Source organism: Thermomyces lanuginosus, assembly GCF_041956635.1.
Source record: "Thermomyces lanuginosus strain ATCC 200065 unplaced genomic scaffold VTN49scaffold_7, whole genome shotgun sequence".
NCBI lineage: Eukaryota > Fungi > Ascomycota > Eurotiomycetes > Eurotiales > Trichocomaceae > Thermomyces > Thermomyces lanuginosus.
This window is the reverse complement of record NW_027192341.1, coordinates 1,041,137-1,058,075: the sequence shown is the minus strand read 5'-3', so window position 1 is coordinate 1,058,075 and position 16,939 is coordinate 1,041,137. Positions and strand designations below refer to the sequence as shown.

The 16,939-nt window shown below is 51.3% G+C and overlaps 11 protein-coding genes across 11 annotated transcripts; 7 read left to right on the top strand and 4 right to left on the bottom strand.

The window, feature by feature from the left end:
• Positions 1-99: 99 nt before the first annotated feature.
• Positions 100-816, top strand: VTN49DRAFT_7872 (uncharacterized protein; the record flags this gene model as incomplete). Its single annotated transcript, XM_069416189.1, has 3 exons — positions 100-487; positions 569-679; positions 740-816. 3 exons carry the CDS (start codon positions 100-102, stop codon positions 814-816), a joined length of 576 nt encoding a protein of 191 aa, XP_069272233.1.
• A 356-nt stretch (positions 817-1,172) lies between these two features.
• On the top strand, positions 1,173-1,550 carry VTN49DRAFT_7871 (uncharacterized protein; the record flags this gene model as incomplete). Its single annotated transcript, XM_069416188.1, has 4 exons — positions 1,173-1,179; positions 1,236-1,246; positions 1,289-1,404; positions 1,466-1,550. The coding sequence occupies 4 exons, from the start codon at positions 1,173-1,175 to the stop codon at positions 1,548-1,550; spliced, it is 219 nt and encodes a 72-aa protein (XP_069272232.1).
• A 183-nt stretch (positions 1,551-1,733) lies between these two features.
• VTN49DRAFT_7870 (uncharacterized protein) lies at positions 1,734-2,291 on the top strand (the record flags this gene model as incomplete). Its single annotated transcript, XM_069416187.1, has 3 exons — positions 1,734-1,849; positions 1,906-2,042; positions 2,119-2,291. 3 exons carry the CDS (start codon positions 1,734-1,736, stop codon positions 2,289-2,291), a joined length of 426 nt encoding a protein of 141 aa, XP_069272231.1.
• Positions 2,292-2,363: 72 nt separating this feature from the next.
• On the top strand, positions 2,364-2,732 carry VTN49DRAFT_7869 (uncharacterized protein; the record flags this gene model as incomplete). The annotated part of the gene is made up of 1 exon (XM_069416185.1): positions 2,364-2,732. One exon carries the CDS (start codon positions 2,364-2,366, stop codon positions 2,730-2,732), a length of 369 nt encoding a protein of 122 aa, XP_069272230.1.
• A 1,371-nt stretch (positions 2,733-4,103) lies between these two features.
• Positions 4,104-5,090, top strand: VTN49DRAFT_7868 (uncharacterized protein; the record flags this gene model as incomplete). Its single annotated transcript, XM_069416184.1, has 2 exons — positions 4,104-4,179; positions 4,234-5,090. 2 exons carry the CDS (start codon positions 4,104-4,106, stop codon positions 5,088-5,090), a joined length of 933 nt encoding a protein of 310 aa, XP_069272229.1.
• Positions 5,091-5,423: 333 nt separating this feature from the next.
• Positions 5,424-7,085, bottom strand: VTN49DRAFT_7867 (uncharacterized protein; the record flags this gene model as incomplete). Its single annotated transcript, XM_069416183.1, has 11 exons — positions 5,424-5,663; positions 5,752-6,106; positions 6,170-6,200; positions 6,261-6,286; positions 6,339-6,363; positions 6,420-6,549; positions 6,612-6,656; positions 6,716-6,722; positions 6,775-6,828; positions 6,922-6,959; positions 7,026-7,085. 11 exons carry the CDS (start codon positions 7,083-7,085, stop codon positions 5,424-5,426), a joined length of 1,011 nt encoding a protein of 336 aa, XP_069272228.1.
• A 1,853-nt stretch (positions 7,086-8,938) lies between these two features.
• On the bottom strand, positions 8,939-9,973 carry VTN49DRAFT_7866 (uncharacterized protein; the record flags this gene model as incomplete). The annotated part of the gene is made up of 1 exon (XM_069416182.1): positions 8,939-9,973. The coding sequence occupies one exon, from the start codon at positions 9,971-9,973 to the stop codon at positions 8,939-8,941; it is 1,035 nt and encodes a 344-aa protein (XP_069272227.1).
• A 23-nt stretch (positions 9,974-9,996) lies between these two features.
• On the bottom strand, positions 9,997-10,363 carry VTN49DRAFT_7865 (uncharacterized protein; the record flags this gene model as incomplete). The annotated part of the gene is made up of 3 exons (XM_069416181.1): positions 9,997-10,144; positions 10,204-10,215; positions 10,308-10,363. 3 exons carry the CDS (start codon positions 10,361-10,363, stop codon positions 9,997-9,999), a joined length of 216 nt encoding a protein of 71 aa, XP_069272226.1.
• A 585-nt stretch (positions 10,364-10,948) lies between these two features.
• Positions 10,949-12,084, top strand: VTN49DRAFT_7864 (uncharacterized protein; the record flags this gene model as incomplete). The annotated part of the gene is made up of 2 exons (XM_069416180.1): positions 10,949-11,038; positions 11,359-12,084. 2 exons carry the CDS (start codon positions 10,949-10,951, stop codon positions 12,082-12,084), a joined length of 816 nt encoding a protein of 271 aa, XP_069272225.1.
• A 70-nt stretch (positions 12,085-12,154) lies between these two features.
• Positions 12,155-13,303, bottom strand: VTN49DRAFT_7863 (uncharacterized protein; the record flags this gene model as incomplete). Its single annotated transcript, XM_069416179.1, has 1 exon — positions 12,155-13,303. The coding sequence occupies one exon, from the start codon at positions 13,301-13,303 to the stop codon at positions 12,155-12,157; it is 1,149 nt and encodes a 382-aa protein (XP_069272224.1).
• Positions 13,304-13,715: 412 nt separating this feature from the next.
• VTN49DRAFT_7862 (uncharacterized protein) lies at positions 13,716-16,614 on the top strand (the record flags this gene model as incomplete). The annotated part of the gene is made up of 5 exons (XM_069416178.1): positions 13,716-14,541; positions 14,593-15,552; positions 15,604-15,921; positions 15,972-16,144; positions 16,273-16,614. The coding sequence occupies 5 exons, from the start codon at positions 13,716-13,718 to the stop codon at positions 16,612-16,614; spliced, it is 2,619 nt and encodes an 872-aa protein (XP_069272223.1).
• Positions 16,615-16,939: the final 325 nt, after the last annotated feature.

Below are 16,939 nucleotides of genomic sequence, written 5' to 3'. Positions count from 1 at the left end.
TTCTCCTATGTACTCCGTATTTCACCAACATACTCAATCTCAGGATTACTAGCTTAAGACTCAGAATCCACGGTTTTTGCAACCGGGTTGGGTGAAAATATGCCTCTCTTCTCCAAATTCAAGCTGGGTAAGAAGACTCGGAATACCACAGTCTCCGCGGACAGCGTTGCTGCTCCTGCAGCGGAATCGAGTTCGAAGGCATCCCCTTCTCACAACGCTGAGACTTCTACGACGGGAAACGCGTCTAAGGGTTCTCCAGGCGAGACTGTGTCTTCCTCGTCCTCTTCTCTGTCATCAAACTCTGGTCCTAAAGCAAGCACCACGGAACTTGCCCTTCCTCGGCCCAAAGATGAACACGATCATTGGGCTCAAACCTTTGATATCCTGGAGGCCCGGGAGTCCGACCTGGCAGGTGACTTCGCGAAGCATTTGGGGTCATTGCAAAGACGACCCGGACCCCCTATCGCCAAAATCAGTCCAGTCGTTGGTAACGCGCCTCCTGGACGAGCGCGATAAGAAGCAATGGCGAGTCCCTCTTCTGGGAAAAGATGTTAAAGTTCGAGAACAGGCGGAGAGACTGGTCAAGTTTCTTATCTAGTCCCATTCGATAGTCTCGTCCGTTGTCAGCTCTCAGCCGTATGTAGCATTGGCATGGTCTGGTGGTTCCCTGGCCCTCCCGGTAAGTTAATACAAACATCACAGAGCGAATAGTGCGATGTCGAATGCTGACCATATACAGCTCATCAGCAGCGGTGTGGCCGCAAATGCGTCCATGATGAAGGGCTTAAATTCGCATTTACGATGTTCACACCATAGGACGTTCCACGTTAAGGGTCAGTTCTCCGTCGTGGATGAAAATGTGTTCCGAATGTTGTCGTGTTCCGCCTGATGTCTGATTAAATTTAAGTTTTCGATCGTTACTAAAAATAAGCAAGCCAATACCCTAACCCTAGCATCCAAGATGCGCTTTGCTGTGGCCGTTCAAGGAATCTGCAAAGAGGACGTGGGAAACAGTAAACATGTTTCGACATTGTCCTCCAAGCCATTTTCTATTTCGGACATGAAGTTGACTTCTTCTATCCGGTAATGGACAACTCCGTCGGCCATACTGTCTCTGAAACGTCTACAAAGAATAGTAGATGTTTTTGATTCCTTAACTCCCCGAGCGCGACATGACGCGTATGTCGACGAAGTAGGCGCTCTGACTGGAGGAATACAAACTAACCGTGGAGCAGACTTAATGCGAGTCTAGACAAACTCCAAAGGCAAGAATGGCGAGACATTGTAGGGGCGCGCTTTGAGCAGCTTCGATTCGAGTATGATATCGTTGGCTCTCTTCCTCTCGAGCTCGTGCTTTAAATCGCGCAATATCTCGAAGCAGACGACATTGTTCGAAACCAGAGGGTGCGCATTGCCTAGCTTTCCTCCACGTTGAGGATCACACCTGACATGAGATTCCTATTAGGTCTCAAGACGCTGGCGCTCCATTTTCTCGTCCGAGACAGTCGTCACGCCTCTTTTGCGAAAATCGCTTGCGTTCTTGGGCATAAAGGACACAGATGTAGCTCGTGCTGACGCGCTAGCTTATATCCGATGGCAGTATGCGTTGAAGTACAGCAAGCCGGATAGGAAGGTCTTTCTGCCATGGCCGAAAGAGCCGACTTTTGTCAAGCAGGCTGTTTACCATTCACGGCGGTTTGTATTATCGCAAACCGCGCACTAGCGAACTTGAAATGTTGGATCTCGAAACTGGAAAGCGTCAAGTTTGGGACACAGGTATAGAAGCACACCCGTTCGATTCCCCGGAACTTCTGGCGTCCGATCGCTATGTTGGTCTCCTCACGGATAAGTATGAGAGCATGATATACTCTGTCTTGTCAGCATCATCTAACAGTTGGCCGGCAGACGTCTAGCCGTGTGGGATACAAACACGTCACAGGAATGCGGAGGAGAGGTTCCCTTTTTCCCTAACATAGTTTCGATCGTGAAAGATAAAGTGGTTATGACTCGCCTCAAACAGGGACCCCCGCGACTCTTTTACGGTTTATATTTGGGACCTCAGCTTGGATCGCATCCGAGAAATAGGCACATTCTCCGATTTATGGCTGTGGCACATAGACGTGGATGAGAACCTGCTGGTGACTTTCGAAATCGATTGGGACACAGCTCCACCGGAAGTGCAGCAAACCAATTGGACTCTTGCTGGGCAGCTGCTCGATAAAAAGCGTTTTCTCTTGTCGCTTTCCGGTCGCCACGTGGACGTGAACAGTTCCTACTCCCTCGGAAGATGAAGGGTTTGCACGTACGGCCGCAAGACAGTAAGACGTCTGTTTTATGCCGACGACCGTCCCACGATTGACCTCATGTACGATCACACCACTGACAAGCTGAGCGTCCGGTGGAGTGATTTGCCCTGTATGGGCGCATTTTATGGTCCCTATCCCGCCTTTCTCAACCCGGACATGCTCTATTGCTGGAATGATGATCTCAGAATACTTGAGGTTTTCAACGCAGACCAGCAGACCAAAGTCATATTTCCGTACCCATTGGATGTCCGAGAGGTCCATGTTCCCAAGTCGGGGCCGGTGTTCTACCGATTTGGGGACAAGCGGGGGATCAGAATGAAGAGGCTTTGCATACAACCCTTTGGCGACTGCGAGGCCTTTGGCCTGATTAGTATTGACGGCATTCACCTCTGGACCTTCAACCCTCGCTTCGCTCTGAAGATTTGAGGTGCGGAGCCTACCGGTTCAATGGAAGGGAGTGAATGAAAAAAGGATGCCCTTGTAAACGCTTCTATATCGAGCGAAACGATGAATGTGGGCGTGAATCATTCTTCAACTCCCTGCTCCGTACTTCTCTCTTTGGAGGCAAGTGCCGATCTTGTGAGCGAAAATGACGTGTTGATATCCACCGTGATCAACCCAGCGCTTCGCTCTCACTAAAAGCACCAATGCAGTGACTCTGCGCGTCATTACGGCTATGTCGTTAGCATGGAGCCAATTGCAACACTGAAAGATAATCCCAGCAAATCCTCTTCGAATCCTCGGCGACCGTGAGGTTATTATTGGTATGGCTAGCGATGATGGCATTCAGGTCTGGTTCTTTAATCCAAACGCTACTCCCGTGATTCCGCGTGCAGAGTTCTTACGAAAATGGAAGCGAGTCTTGAAGGAGAGTGAAAAGGAGAACAGGGAGTTCAGTGGTTATGATTTGGAAATGATCCCTACCACGTCGATGCAACTCATTCCTCGACTGCTCGATCTTCTGTTGAGTATCAAATGCATTATATAATTAAACGTCAAGAGCAGTCACTACTCATCACGGAGAACAATTGCTCTATCTACCTACATCTGATCATGAACCCTGCGCTCAAGAGACATCCGTCGCTACGCCTCCGCACCACACTATGATATTTCAGTTCCTTCCTACAATAGCCAAATCAGAAGCCGATTAAAGTTACCAGCCTTTATGACAATCTCGACGAATATAGACTGGAATCCGAATGCTGCGGAAGAAGCCGGAGTCACTGTGAGCAATGGCTAATGGGATGTTCTCTGTCCTGGCAATGTGCTAATTGGGTAATGCTGGGTTGGACATGGAAATGAGCGTACTAGCTAAATCTGGAAACCGGGCTTACTACAAGCAACTATTCCATAAATGGCCTAGTAAAGGTTTCCGAAACAGTTATTGGCTTGCTTGGAAAATAAACTAAACTACATACGGCATAGCTCGCGGAACCACGCAAAAGCTAAATTAACGACCGTCCAATGATGCCCGCTTTGAGGACTTGGCACAGTTACGTAATCAACAGACGAGCGCCTGGGGCTCTGCGGGTGGCCGTTGCCTACTGCAACATCGCCAGCGGCCACTTGATCTCCTCTTTTCATACTGCAAGCGAGCCGCGCAATCTGCCGCACAACTCCTTTTCTGCTTATCTTCGGGAGATTAGAGCATCACTTTGAGACTGTTTCTCATCTCTCGAAGATAATCGCTGCAAAAATTCCGTCTTTCCTTGTCCATCGCCTTCCCCTGTCGGGCGGTTGGGCTGCCGCTTCATTTACGAGGATTGCCTCCCAGTGCCATCAGCTGTCGACATCATCATGAACAGCCTGGTGGCCACGCCTCCTGTTCCTCCGCACTTTTATGAACACTCTCGTTTCTCTCCTTCTCGTTCCAGTGAGTGTTGCCTGTTTCCACCGATCCATGTTCGGGTAGCTGATCTTAGGAAAGTGTCGACACCGACCCAACCGAGCAGCAGCCGCAAACGCAAGGCCGACGATGACAGTCACGACAATGACACTCGCATGTCTGCTTCACCCACCGGTTCGCCAGGCATAGCGCCACGGCCGCTACCGAGCCGACAGATCAAACGAGCTCGCCACAATGTGACCGGGCGCCCCTTGTCATTACCCCGGTTACTCGAGACGCTAGATACGGAGGCTCTTCGGTCCGTGTTGCAGACAATTTGCCAGCGGCATCCCGAGTTGAACGACGAAATCGTCAGCACGGCACCCCGGCCTAGCGTGGCTGCCACGCTGAATGTCCTCAACAACTACCAAACTACCCTGCAGAATGCGTTTCCGTTGGGTGTGAATCCGTCATCAGATTACGCATATAACCGTGTACGACAGCATTATATGAACCTCCTGGAAGCCCTCAGTGATTTTACTCCTTACTTCCTGCCCCCGCAAGAGACACAGCCGTCGACCTCCCTAAGCTATCTTGACGGAGCGACAGAGATCATTCACCGTCTTCCACGTTGGGATACGGCCCACCACAACCTTGGCCATGATGCAGCGTACGAGGAAATCAGCAAAGCTTGGAGTCTAGTGATCCGAGAAGCTGCCAAGCGAGGTGCAGGGATTCAACTGCAATATGGCGGATGGGACCAGAAACTAGCGAAGCATAATCAGACTTCGGGCGGCAAGCTTCAAGGCGCGGTCGATGAGTTGAGTTCGTGCCTGGGCTGGATGGGCGGATCGGGCCTCCATGGCGCGGGTCCCCCTGCCGGGGACGCGAGCTCGATTCGAGATCAGCTTTTTTCGGGGACATATGGATTGGGCGTTCCATTGAAAGCGGGGTGGTGATCAATCATCGTACATGAACGATCACGATATGACCGTCGTTCGTTTTCTCTATCAATCTTTGGAACATCTTCATTGCATCGACCAGCGATCCACATAGACTCGGAGATGGGCGTTTTGATTCACTCATTCGGTTGGAGTTTGATGTGCGTTCGATATTTCCTTAGTGTGTCGATAGTGATTTTTTTTATGAATACCTAGCCTACTTGCATGGACTGTCTTTGGATTATTTCATTTTCATTGCATTCAATTTCAAAAGGATTTATGACCATTCCCATAATCTAACAACCGTAGCCCAAACGCAAACACCATTCACTATGCAAAACAGGGGATCAATCAAGAATTTGGCGGCCTCTGGCCATAGATAAAATGCACCAACGTGTAAATGTGAACAGAGCGATCGGTGAGAATCTTGCGGACTTCGTTCAGCAGGGCCTCGACCTCCTCCACCTTCCAACCAAGGACGGTGGTGAAGAGCCGTAGACTGTACGAGTTCATCCCTTCGTACATGTGGAGTTGTTGGTAACGACCGATTTCTTTCAGTTTGGGGTCTTTTGGCCAGGGGTTGAATGGTAACTAAGTAACAATCAGCAACCTGTCAGCATGCTTCTATTTCCATATCCCCCCCCTCTTTTTAGAGGGAAAAATGAGTCAAGGAACGTACGGGAAAAACAGTTGTCTGCACATTCCGAAACCCAACCGCCTTGAGCCGATCCGGCCATGTTCGGACCGTTCGCATATTCTTACCGAACCGTCGCGCTGCCTCGTGTAAATGGCTCGACCATTTCATCCATGCGGTGGCCTTGTGTCGCGAGTCGTCGTCGCAGAAGCAGTTGAGCTCGATGGTCTGGAACTCGACCCAGCCGCCAGGTTTGAGGTTATCATAGCATTGCTTGAATAGTGTGTCAAAGTCTTTGACCATGCCTTCCATTTCGCGGCCGTGGATGAAGTCGAAGGGCTGTGAGTAGGACCATGGGGCTTCGTAGTCATCGACTTCGAATTGGACGTTGGGTGGTACCCTGTGAATTATCTATCCGTTAGGGTTTGGAGGTAAGGTGAGAGAATGGGGAAAGGTGGCGTACCATGATGGTTGAATAGGGCTCAGGTCATTGCCTGGCGATCCAAAGTGGTGAGTCGGTTTCCCTGTCTATTCTTGTCGATTCAAAAGCGTACCGATAACGAATGCATCGGGATGTTCGCTGCGGGCGGTTAACCTGGCCGTCGCTCTTCCATTCGGAGAAGCAGACTCACTCCGCAAAGTCAATTGCCCAGATGCCTGGAGTCGGCAACTCAGTATTTTTGAAAAGTGAAGATGACGCTTGTCAGACTTACCTGTCCCTGTTCCCAGATCCAGTACTCGCTGGGGTTTCCCAATGGGGGCAAGATATAGGCGTCCTCCCGTCAGCATCAGGTAGATGTGATGGGCCAGGTCCATGCGATTTTGTTCATCTTCGTCGTTCGGCTGGAGCCGAGTTAGGAAGGTTGTCGGGCATAGGGACGAGTGGAAACCAATCTCCGGCTTACCAGAAGGTGTGAGCCATCTTTATAGGCATGATATCGTCGTCCATTCTGCGATGTGTTTGCAATCAGTTGAAAAGGTTCTCTTTCTGGAAGCGCCTATCCCCTACCTCATATCTAACCCGATGTCAGCAAGAGAAATTGTTTGCAGACATGTGCAAAGACATACTTGTAGTTCCTCACACTGGAGGATATCGACGACGTGTAGCTGGCATCGCCGATACTGTCGAGCTCATCCTCCGTTAATACAAACACTGCACTCGGGGCGCGTGTCGAATACAACTACAACCCTGCCGACAATTAGGAAAGTACTTACGACCCTTCAAAGGCAGAATCGGAGTCGGTTAGGACGTCCTGGGCGCACACTGTCAGTTCCAGGTCGACCTGCTTTGGTCGGTAGGGAAAGACGGGGAGACAAACGTCTGCCTCGATGTTCTCGTGCGGCAGCATGGATGGTTGAGGATTGAGATCAATTTCCATTTTGTCCACTGTTTTGTCCACCCTTAGGACGATTTAAATACTGAAGGAGGGTACGCTTGCAAGTATCCGCTGATCAACTGTCGTGTCGATACCCAAATCAGAGAGAACTACCGATCAATGGACTGCCGTCGAAAGAATTCTGCATGGCTCCATTCATTTTTTCCCACCTACCACGGTAGGTTGTAGGTTAGGAGATTTTTTTTCGGTGGTTCGTCCTGCCTGTCGATGACGGGAATCAACCGTCAAGCAACCCCTTGTCCGCCGTCATTCCGAAGGGTCTGAGCTGTACGGCACCCGGAGAAACGCTTCTTCCCGTGACGGCCGCCGAAGGAGAATTTTTGTGTTTTCTTTTTTTTGCGCCCTTTGTTTTACCCTTTTGAGGAGACCATTTTTGGATCCAAGGTAGGGTCATCGGCAAGACTGGGACACTATTCGTGGGATGAGCTGCTCCTCTGCATACGAGACTGGGGAACAAGCGCCAGCACAACCCTCGAATTCTCAGCCTCCATTGCTAGAACGCCGTCTGGTAGTTACAGAGCCTTGCCCTGGAGCAGCAATTCCAGTAATCCATCCCGGTCAATTCAGCGGTTGATCAAGAGGGCATCCTGGTCCTGGTTTATTACTGCTCTCCACACTTCGGATGCCACCCTAATACCTTAGACGCTTCGATTTCCGGATACGGAAGAAAAATTACAGAATTATGTAATCCACCACTATGCTCTCCTTTTCTCGGACGGCCACTTTCATCCAACCACTCCACGCCTGACTCGATGAATCCCGAAAAGGGTGGGGTTACCGCCTGCAGCCCTTGATTGACCGTTCTGATTTTTGGGCTTTTTGGACCTTTTCGCCATCAATATGAAGCTTAACGCCTCTCAAAAAGGTCGGTTAAACCCCCTTGGACCCTTTCCGAGCGTTCTCGCCGTCATGACCCTGGCTAGTGGTTCTTCTCGTTCGAGAGATGGCGTTTAGATTGTTGGTCGAGACATTATTGATGCAGTTCTTTCATATTGCGACGATTTTACAGAGCCCTCGATTCCTTGACGTATTAGCAAGGTGATTCCTAGATTGATCGCTCGTATTCTGACTTGACATCATGCAGATTGCAGGTAGAAGCGAAAGGTTACGCCTAAGCCGAATCCCCCCAGCTCGGTATTCGTACAGTCCACGTACCAGAGTCTCTTCATTCTGGGCTCCTTGGATTTGAATTGGCTATATTTCGGTTGTTTGTACAAGTACTTATCCCGTTTTCTGCAGACTCCGAAACAGAAAGAAAAAATCTCCGACCATGCAGATCACTAATTGATGCCAGCAGTAAGGTTGGTTTTCAGGAATAGTAAAAATCTCTCTAGCCTTCAGTCCTGCGGATGGCCACTTCATCCACAGAGTACAACGCATCATGCCCTAGGTCCCTCCCAGTGTCGTCTGATTCTAAGCCCATCCCGTCAGACCTAACAGGGCAAGCACCCTGGGGCTCAAATTTCGATTTTTACCCTAAATCATACCAATAGTGGTGTCGTCGGGTTGTCGGCCAACGATCAAATATCGAGCCCGTCCAGCGCGGCGCATTTAGTCCATGATTTGACAGTAGTACTTGCAAGGGACCCCAATTCCTGGACGAATCAGGTCAATGCGGCGCAGACAGACAAAGCCAGGTTGTAGAGTCCACATTTGCAGACGGCTGTATTTGTACATGTCCTCCGAAAGATGGGAGCCGTCCTGCGTCCGAAGCCTTGAAAACGTTGCAAAACCCCATATTTGATACCGGGAACAAACACCTCGAATCGGCAAGGGAAGCGACAGAGGCTGACCGCCAAACTATTACATAGGTACTGAATCATCCCCTTGTTAGCTCACAGGATCGCCCTTGTCGCCAACCGCAGCAGCCAGCCTGCATCCGCCCATCCGCCCCGGTCTCCTGCTGCCTCAATCGGCCGATCGGGAACATCATTGATCGTTTCGTCACCGCTGCCATCGCCGCCATCCTGCGCCTCGTTCATCATTTCCGTCTCCGATACCGGCTGGATTTTCTGCTCGGCCACCTGCAAAGCAACGGTGGTTGGCGTAACGGCAGGTTGCTGCGACGTGGAAGGCTCCTCCTCAGCGATGCCGAACAAAGTCCGCTCGATGAATCGATCCACCCAGCGGCCGAGTCCGAAACCGCGCTCACGGGTGAGACGTTGAAACTCGGCCTCGTCTAGATCCTCGTCGAGTTCGCTATCCGAGTCGAACAACAGGGATGACGATTCTTCGCCATCCAGTTCAGCGTCCTGGTAGCGGGCCATCTCCGCCCGAATGCTTTCGTCCACAAAATCGGGCACAATGCTGCGATCCGATTCCTCGCTTGGGGGACCACGAGACCCGTTTGCTGGCAGCTCTGCGCCATCAATCGTAGTCATGGACAGATCGATTCTACTAGCTCTGTGACTTCCCCGGCGCGATCGTGACCCTTGCCGCGATGGGACAGTAGCCGGGGTCGACGCACCAGACTGCGGCCGCGACGTGCCAGAGCGGGGCCCTCGTCGTGGCTTGATCTCATCGGGCTCTGCCTCAGAGACAAGACTTGTGGAGCTTTCCCGCTTCGCTAGCCAACTCTGACCTTTCTCCTCGCGCGTAGACGTGGCTAACGCGAGACCGGCTCGCAGCATCCACTCTGTGTCCTGTCGACTTGTAGTCGTAATCTCACCTTTCTGTAACCATAGAGGACCGGGGGTCTGGGTGCCATTTCGCTTTCCAATGCCTCGACTGTAAGATGGCTTCTCCCTTCCCAAGGTTTGCAGGCTCGTGTCACTCATCACGCGCCCGGAGCTTTTGCGATGCACATGATGGAAGTGCTGCGAGGCGCTCCGCGAATGTGAACCCGCGCCGGGAGAATTCGGGACGAACATTGTCAAGAATACTGCAGAAAAAGCTACGCCTGTGAGTCAAAGTCGCTCGTTGTCACGCCGTCGATGGGGAAACGAGGGGTCAGCGGCGCGAGTGAAATGGGATTCAGGGGTGGATAAAAAGCGGCGAGCGAAACGGACTCGGCGAGCCCGACTGTAGCAATGGAAAGGGAACTGATGATAAGGTTGTAAGATGTTTTGCTATGGAATTTGATATGCATTACATCACTCACCTCAGTGCGGGTCTAGTCAGATGCGGACATGGGCGTGGGACAGATGGAGGGATGGAGGCTGAGATTCGCCCCAGGGATATCAATTGGCCGAATTCAGTACTGACTTTGTGCTAGTAGTATTTCTTTTGCGAGCCGAGAACATGAGCTTCGAGAGCCACATCTGGGACGAGATGAGCTTGCTACGGTTGAGAATTTTTGATTTTCTCGTCAACAAAGTTCGCACCAGCTCTTGATGTTTCATCCCGAGGTTAAACCTAAGGACGAAACACTAGCCTACTCTATTTATCCCAAGGACAACTATGTACAACTTCATCCGGCTGGTACTCGTTCATGGCTGGCAAACTCACGCTCAGACTGCGTCAATCAATTGCGAAAAAGCTGCAATTGGAGATTCGGATGATTTTGACCGAATCCGATTGTCAATGCAGTAACTAATGTCATCTCTGGGCACATTGCCACGCTTCAGTTCAGGCTCCAACTATTCTGAACTCAGTGCGACTCAATAATTGTATCCAAACCATGAAGATAAATAGGGTTCGGCCTGCTGCATCGTGGTCATCAGAATTGCCTTTGTTGGTAGTCGCTACAGCTCGGAAATTGGTAGATAGATTGCTCGCCATGCCGTTCGAACTCACCGTCTCCGCAGGTCCCAAGACGCACTTCAAGGAATCCCCGATTCCGATGCCGAATGATGATCAGTTGGTGATCAAGGTTGTAGTATCGGGTGCAATCCCAAGGACTGGAAATGGCCGAGTGGAATAGCTCCAACCTTAATGAGGGCGACGACAACGCCGGCATTGTGCACCAGGTCAGCAAGTACGTACAGGACCTTAAGGTGAGTTCAAGTTCATCTCGAAAGAGGAGCAATTGCATGGATTGACGGCGGGATCGGCCTGGTGATCGAGTGGCTGCATTGCATGAAATCAGTGCTCCCTATGGTAGTGATGGCGAATATGCAGTTGCGTGGGATTACACCACTTTTCACATCCCGGACCATGTCAGCTTTGAAGGTGAGGAATTGCGAATGACCATATATGTACACAATTGCTAGCAACCGTAAGTGGGCAACGCCGATATTAGAATAGAAGCTGCCACGATTCCGTAGGTTGCACCGTACTGCCTTCTCCATCCGGCACTTGACTAACAAACTTTCAGACTGGACGCTGGCACCGCTCTACACGGCCTGTACAACAACCTGCGTCTGCCAGCACCGTGGGCGCCGGCCACAGAGCAAACGCCGCTGCGGGTCTACGGCGGATGGACGGCCGTCAGGTCTTTGTGATCAAGCTCGCGCGACAAGCAGGCATCCACACCATCATTGCCGTGGCCGGAAAAGGCGCGTCATATGTCAAGACCCTGCTAGATCCGTCCAAGGGCGACGCCATCGTGGACTACCGTAAAGGTCTCGATGCCGTCGTGCAGGAGCTCCAGACCGCGCTGGGCAAGGTCGTGCGCGGTGTTGCTCACTTTCCCTATGTGTTTGATGCCGTTACCGAGAATGGGAGTATCGATATCGTCAGCAAAGTTGTTGACCCCAAGGGTGCGGCGACATTCGTGCTCCTTTACAATGCTGAGGCATTGTCACTGACCGTTCAGCATTCCCTCACCGCCGTTCCGTACTTGCATGGCGATGTCGCCCCGGTCCGCGACTTGGCCATTGTTGGGTTCCGGTATTTCGGAAAGAAGCTGCGGGATGGATGGCTCTTAGGGCATCCGTATAAAGTGTGTGAGAACGGCCTTGAGGGCGTCGAGGCCGCCCTGACTGACCTCAAGAATAGTAAGGCCAGCGCCGTCAAGTACGTGTTTAGAATCGCGGACACACCGCAATTGAAGAAAATGAATCCCTGCGATTCAAAACTCTTCAATGTTGTAAGCATCTAGCCATTGGAAGGGCAGTTAGACATACAAATCTCTATTCTACATTTATTCTTTTGTCTTGTCACGCTAGTAGTCACGACACAATCTTGCCCTTGTTGACAACGAAGCCCTCAAGCGCCGCAATTGCCGCGTACAGACGATTCTCCGCCTGAGGGAACACCAACGAACGGTTACTGTAGAACACCTCGTCGCTAACCTCTTCCGGATGGCGCGGCAGGCAGTGCATGAATTTCCAGTGCGGTTTGGCACCACCACGCTTGGCCAGGTCTGGGGTGATTTGGAACCCGTCAAAGGCCTTCATCTTCTCCACAGCCTGTGCCTCCTGGCCCATCGACACCCAGGTATCCGTCACGAGAATGTCGGCGTCCTTGACTGCCTCCTCGGGCACATTGGTTTGGAACAGTTGCCCAGGAGAGGCAACACCTTCCCGTGCACGCTTAATAATTTCCAGCATGTGGGGCGGGATCTCGTACCCGCGCGGCGTCGCGACGGCGAGGTCGACGCCCATCTTGGCCGCGGCAATGGCCGTGTCGAAGAGGACGTTGTTTGCGTCACCCACCCAGGCGATCTTCAGCCCTTCCAACCCCAAGCTGGACAGCCCGGCGGTCCCGCGGGTCGGGAAAGTCTCGTAGATTGTGAGGAAATCTGTAATGATTTGGAGCGGGTGGTAGCTGTCGCACAGGGCGTTGATGACTGGCACCGACGAGTGTTTTGCCAGGTCCGCCACATCCGCATGCTTGTTGACCCGGGCTACGATGCAGGATGTCATGGAAGAGATCACGAGTGCCGTGTCGTAGAGCGATTCGTTTACTCCAAGCTGAATATCATCTTTGCCAAGGAACATTGGGTGGCCGCCCATATGCACAACGGCGCCTTCTGTGGACACACGAGTCCTCGTGCTCCTCTTGCTGAAAATCATTGCAACCGTCTTCCCGGCCAACGATCCTTGTAAATTCCGGGACACCGTTCCTGATTTGATGTTCTTCTTATGCAACGAGGCATTGCGGACGAGGGTCGTGAACTCGGCCGGGCTCAGGTCAGCTATTGACAAGAGATGCCGTGGTGCAAATGGCGAAACCGGAGGAGTAGTTGCGGTAGTGGACACGGCACGCTGTTGGATATGCCGTTTACGGACTTCTTGTAGGCATTGGCTGCGAGGAGTGCTGAATTCTGACCCTTTGCGGAGTCCAACTCGAATCGTAGACCTGAGACCTGAAGCCATTGCGGCGGAAGGATAGCTCGTTGGAGAGATTCCAATCAATTGGGTAGAAATCCTGCAGGATTAGAGCAAAAAACAACGTTTCAGCGTCTAAAGTCGCGATTTCGACTCGTCTGTTTTCTTTTTGTCGCTTTTAGCACAAATTGAGCTGTTGGGGTTGAGTCATGATGATCTCCATTTTCTCCGCAAAATCCGCCAAGCTTGTAGGCTAGTCTTACTTGGGAAAGACTGTCCAACACTAGGACCTATTCCTTCCCCACATGTTGATGCCTTGATGCCTGAGGTCGTCAGCCCTACATCTGAGCTGACGGCTGTCGTCGTCATGCAAGTCAATTTAAACCGCCCCAAAGCTCTCCCTAGTCATGTACGATTATCCTTACGTTGCACTCGTTCTGATATAGAGGAGTACTTCGCCATGGAAGACGAGTCGGCAAAGCCCCTGCTGGACAGGGCATCCGTTGGTACAGCTAATGCAGTTCCCCAGTCGGCTGATAGAGACCAATGGCAACATGGCTCGTCGCATAGATCGCATCATCGAAGACAGTTCAGGCTGTCCGGGTCATCGAATGAACGGACCCCGCTTTTGATCAGTTACGAAGATACCGAGTTCCGATACGGGACAGAAGATCGCGGCCGATCCGCTTCTCCCGGCTCGTTGGACTCTCATCAAAGCAAGGGTCGTCGGCCCTGGCCGATTATCATTGCTTGGTTCTCTCTCACCGTGGCCGCTCTTTTGGTGCTAGTTTTGGGGTTCATCGTCCCTGCCACGGTTAAGGAATACGCGGAGCAAGCCGCCGTCTTCACACCGGAGAAGATCAGTCTCGATTCGGCCACTTCGGATGGCATCCGAACCAGGATACAAGCTGCCGTTGTGCTGGACGGCTCCCGTGTGCAGTCAAAGCCTGTCCGAGATATTGGGCGGTTTGCTACTTGGATTGCAGGAAAAGTCGAAACGAGCGAGACCGAGGTGGACGTTCATCTGCCAGACTATCGCAATGCCCTGCTGGGGACGGCAACGATACCGCCAATTATGCTGAATATCCGTAATGGCCGTGTAAATCACATTGATATTTTGGCGGATCTGCATTCGGGTGATCTCAGCAGCATTCGCGAACTGGCGAACGATTGGATGATTGGTCGCCTGACTCGGTTACGGGTCTCTGGCACGGCAAAGACAAACATCCGGTCTGGTATCCTGAATTTTGGCAACCAGATCATCAGCACCTCGGTAGTACTGGATGGTAAGTCGATGCGCTGTGACTCCGTAATCGCCAAATTCTGACATCAAATAGAAAAAGATATTCCGGCGTTGCCGTCGACTGACGTGACCAAACTAAACATTCACGACCTTCCGGAACGCTTCGGAGAGAATGCTGTAGGAGTCAACGTGTCCATTGAAGTTTCTAATGATTATGCACTTGAATTGACGATACCCTCCCTTGGATTCGACATCTTTGTTCCAAATTGCGGTCCAAATGACCCTTATATTCTGGTGGCAAATGCTGAAACGGACGTTGTCAACGTGCGTCCGGCAGTGCCTGCCGTGGTGAACGCCTCTGGAATCATCAAGAGTATTCCAAAGGAGCTGACGGCAACATGTCCTGGCGAAAAAGATTCGCCGCTCGACCGTATTATTTCCAGTTACATCAATGGACTGCAGACTATGATCTACGTTCGCGGCGCCGATGCTCCATCCGCCGATACGCCTCCATGGATGGTGGATTTATTGAAGAGTGTTACTATCCCAATTCCCGTGACTAGTCATGGAATCGGCCAGGTGATCAAAAACTTCACTATGGCGGATGTCCATTTCACGCTTCCGGATCCGTTTGCCGATCCAGACACCCCTGAGTCACGGCCAAAAGTGTCTGCATTGGTCCAGGTGTTTATCAACCTTCCAAAGCAGATGAACTTTGAGGTGGACATTCCCAGAGTACGCGCCAAAGTGGACGTCTTCTACAAAGGGAATAAATTTGGTTTCCTGGACTTGAGCGAGTGGCAGCCGGCCAATGCCACCCGCGTCAATGGCACAAATGGCGACGATCCTCTGTTGATGGTCACGTCTCGAATCACTGATGGACCGTTACAGGTTACTGATAATGATGTATTTTCAAAAGTCGTTCAAGCATACCTCTTTGGGAATGAACCCGTGGCATTAGATTTGGATGCGCTCGTGGATGGCGAGATCGAAGCAGCGTTGGGACGGTTTACAATACATGATATTCCTGCACAAGGCCGTATTGAAGTCAAATGTGAGGGTTACCTGTATTGCTGACCGCCAGTACTAACATTGGCTGTTATAGCATCTTTTGGCGATTTATTTAATGGCTTGGAGCCAAAAATCAACACAATTGAGGTGACAAATACCACCAAATCGGCAGTGTCTCTCAGAGCGTCGGTCAACTTTACCAACCCATCCCTTTATTCCGCCGATATCCCATATGTCGATATCCTACTCCTCTCCAATGGGTCGATCCTTGCGCATCTCACCGCCCATGGGCTCTCCGTCGTGCCTGGAGAGAACGCAGACGTGACTGTTGAAGCGGTATGGGACCCATTAACGTTCAGCGGCGATTCCGGAGTGTCCATTGGCCGCCGCTTGATATCAGACTACATTTCAGGTACGAGGATCTCTGGTCCAAATTGTAGAGAATTACGCTGAGACGTGAAGGCCTTAACACGACGGTGACATTGAGGAGCCACAAGGGCTCTCTTCCCGCACTCCCCGGTGTTGGGGAGGCGCTATCAAAGATACAATTCGATGTTTCAGTCCCGCAGCTGCAGACTCCTGGTGATGACAACGACGGGGATGGCGGCGCATCGCGCTTCATCAAAGCTGCAACGGTACTGTCTTCCCTAATGGAAACACTCTCTTGACGTGAAGGAAGGAACCTTGCCTTGCATGATCGCTGCACTTGTCTCTTCTTATTTGTTCATCGGCAGCTATTAACATTCTATTTTTCATTCTGCAGTTACATCTCTGGTCCTCCACTGCAGTCTTTACTCTCGCATCACCACTCCCCAACTCGACCCTCTACGTCACCGATATCGACGCAGTCGCGCTATACAACCACACCGCACCCGTGGGCACGATTGTATACTCAATACCGTTTCCAGTGCCACCGGGCCTGTCACAGACCCCACGGCTTCCGGTAGAGCTGGATTTGAACGGAGTTGGATACGACGCAGTTCGCAAGGCACTTGGTGGTACGCTGAAGATGGATGCACGAGCAAAGATCGGGATCAGACTTGGCGAATATGAAACCGTTATCGATTACCGCGGAAAGGGAATTGGAGCGCGTATTACCTTTTGATGATGGCTAACTATTCTTGGTTTCTCGTTTCTGATGGGTATCTTTGGGATTGACGGGTAACCTGTGTCTATGGGCGTTTGAGCGTGTTTGGTTAATTTGTTTGGGACTGCGCTTGGAATCGCTGTCTTTTTTTTTTTTTTTGGTTTTTTTTTTTGGGGGGGGGGGGTGAATGAGTCATGACCATTGAGCTATTGTTACGATAGACTAATGATGTATACGCTCGGGCCATTAACGACCTGTCTGTGAGTGAATTTCTTGACCCCAGATTTGATTTATCAACACACGCAAGTAATCGAAACGGCTAAAACTACACATATAAATGCTC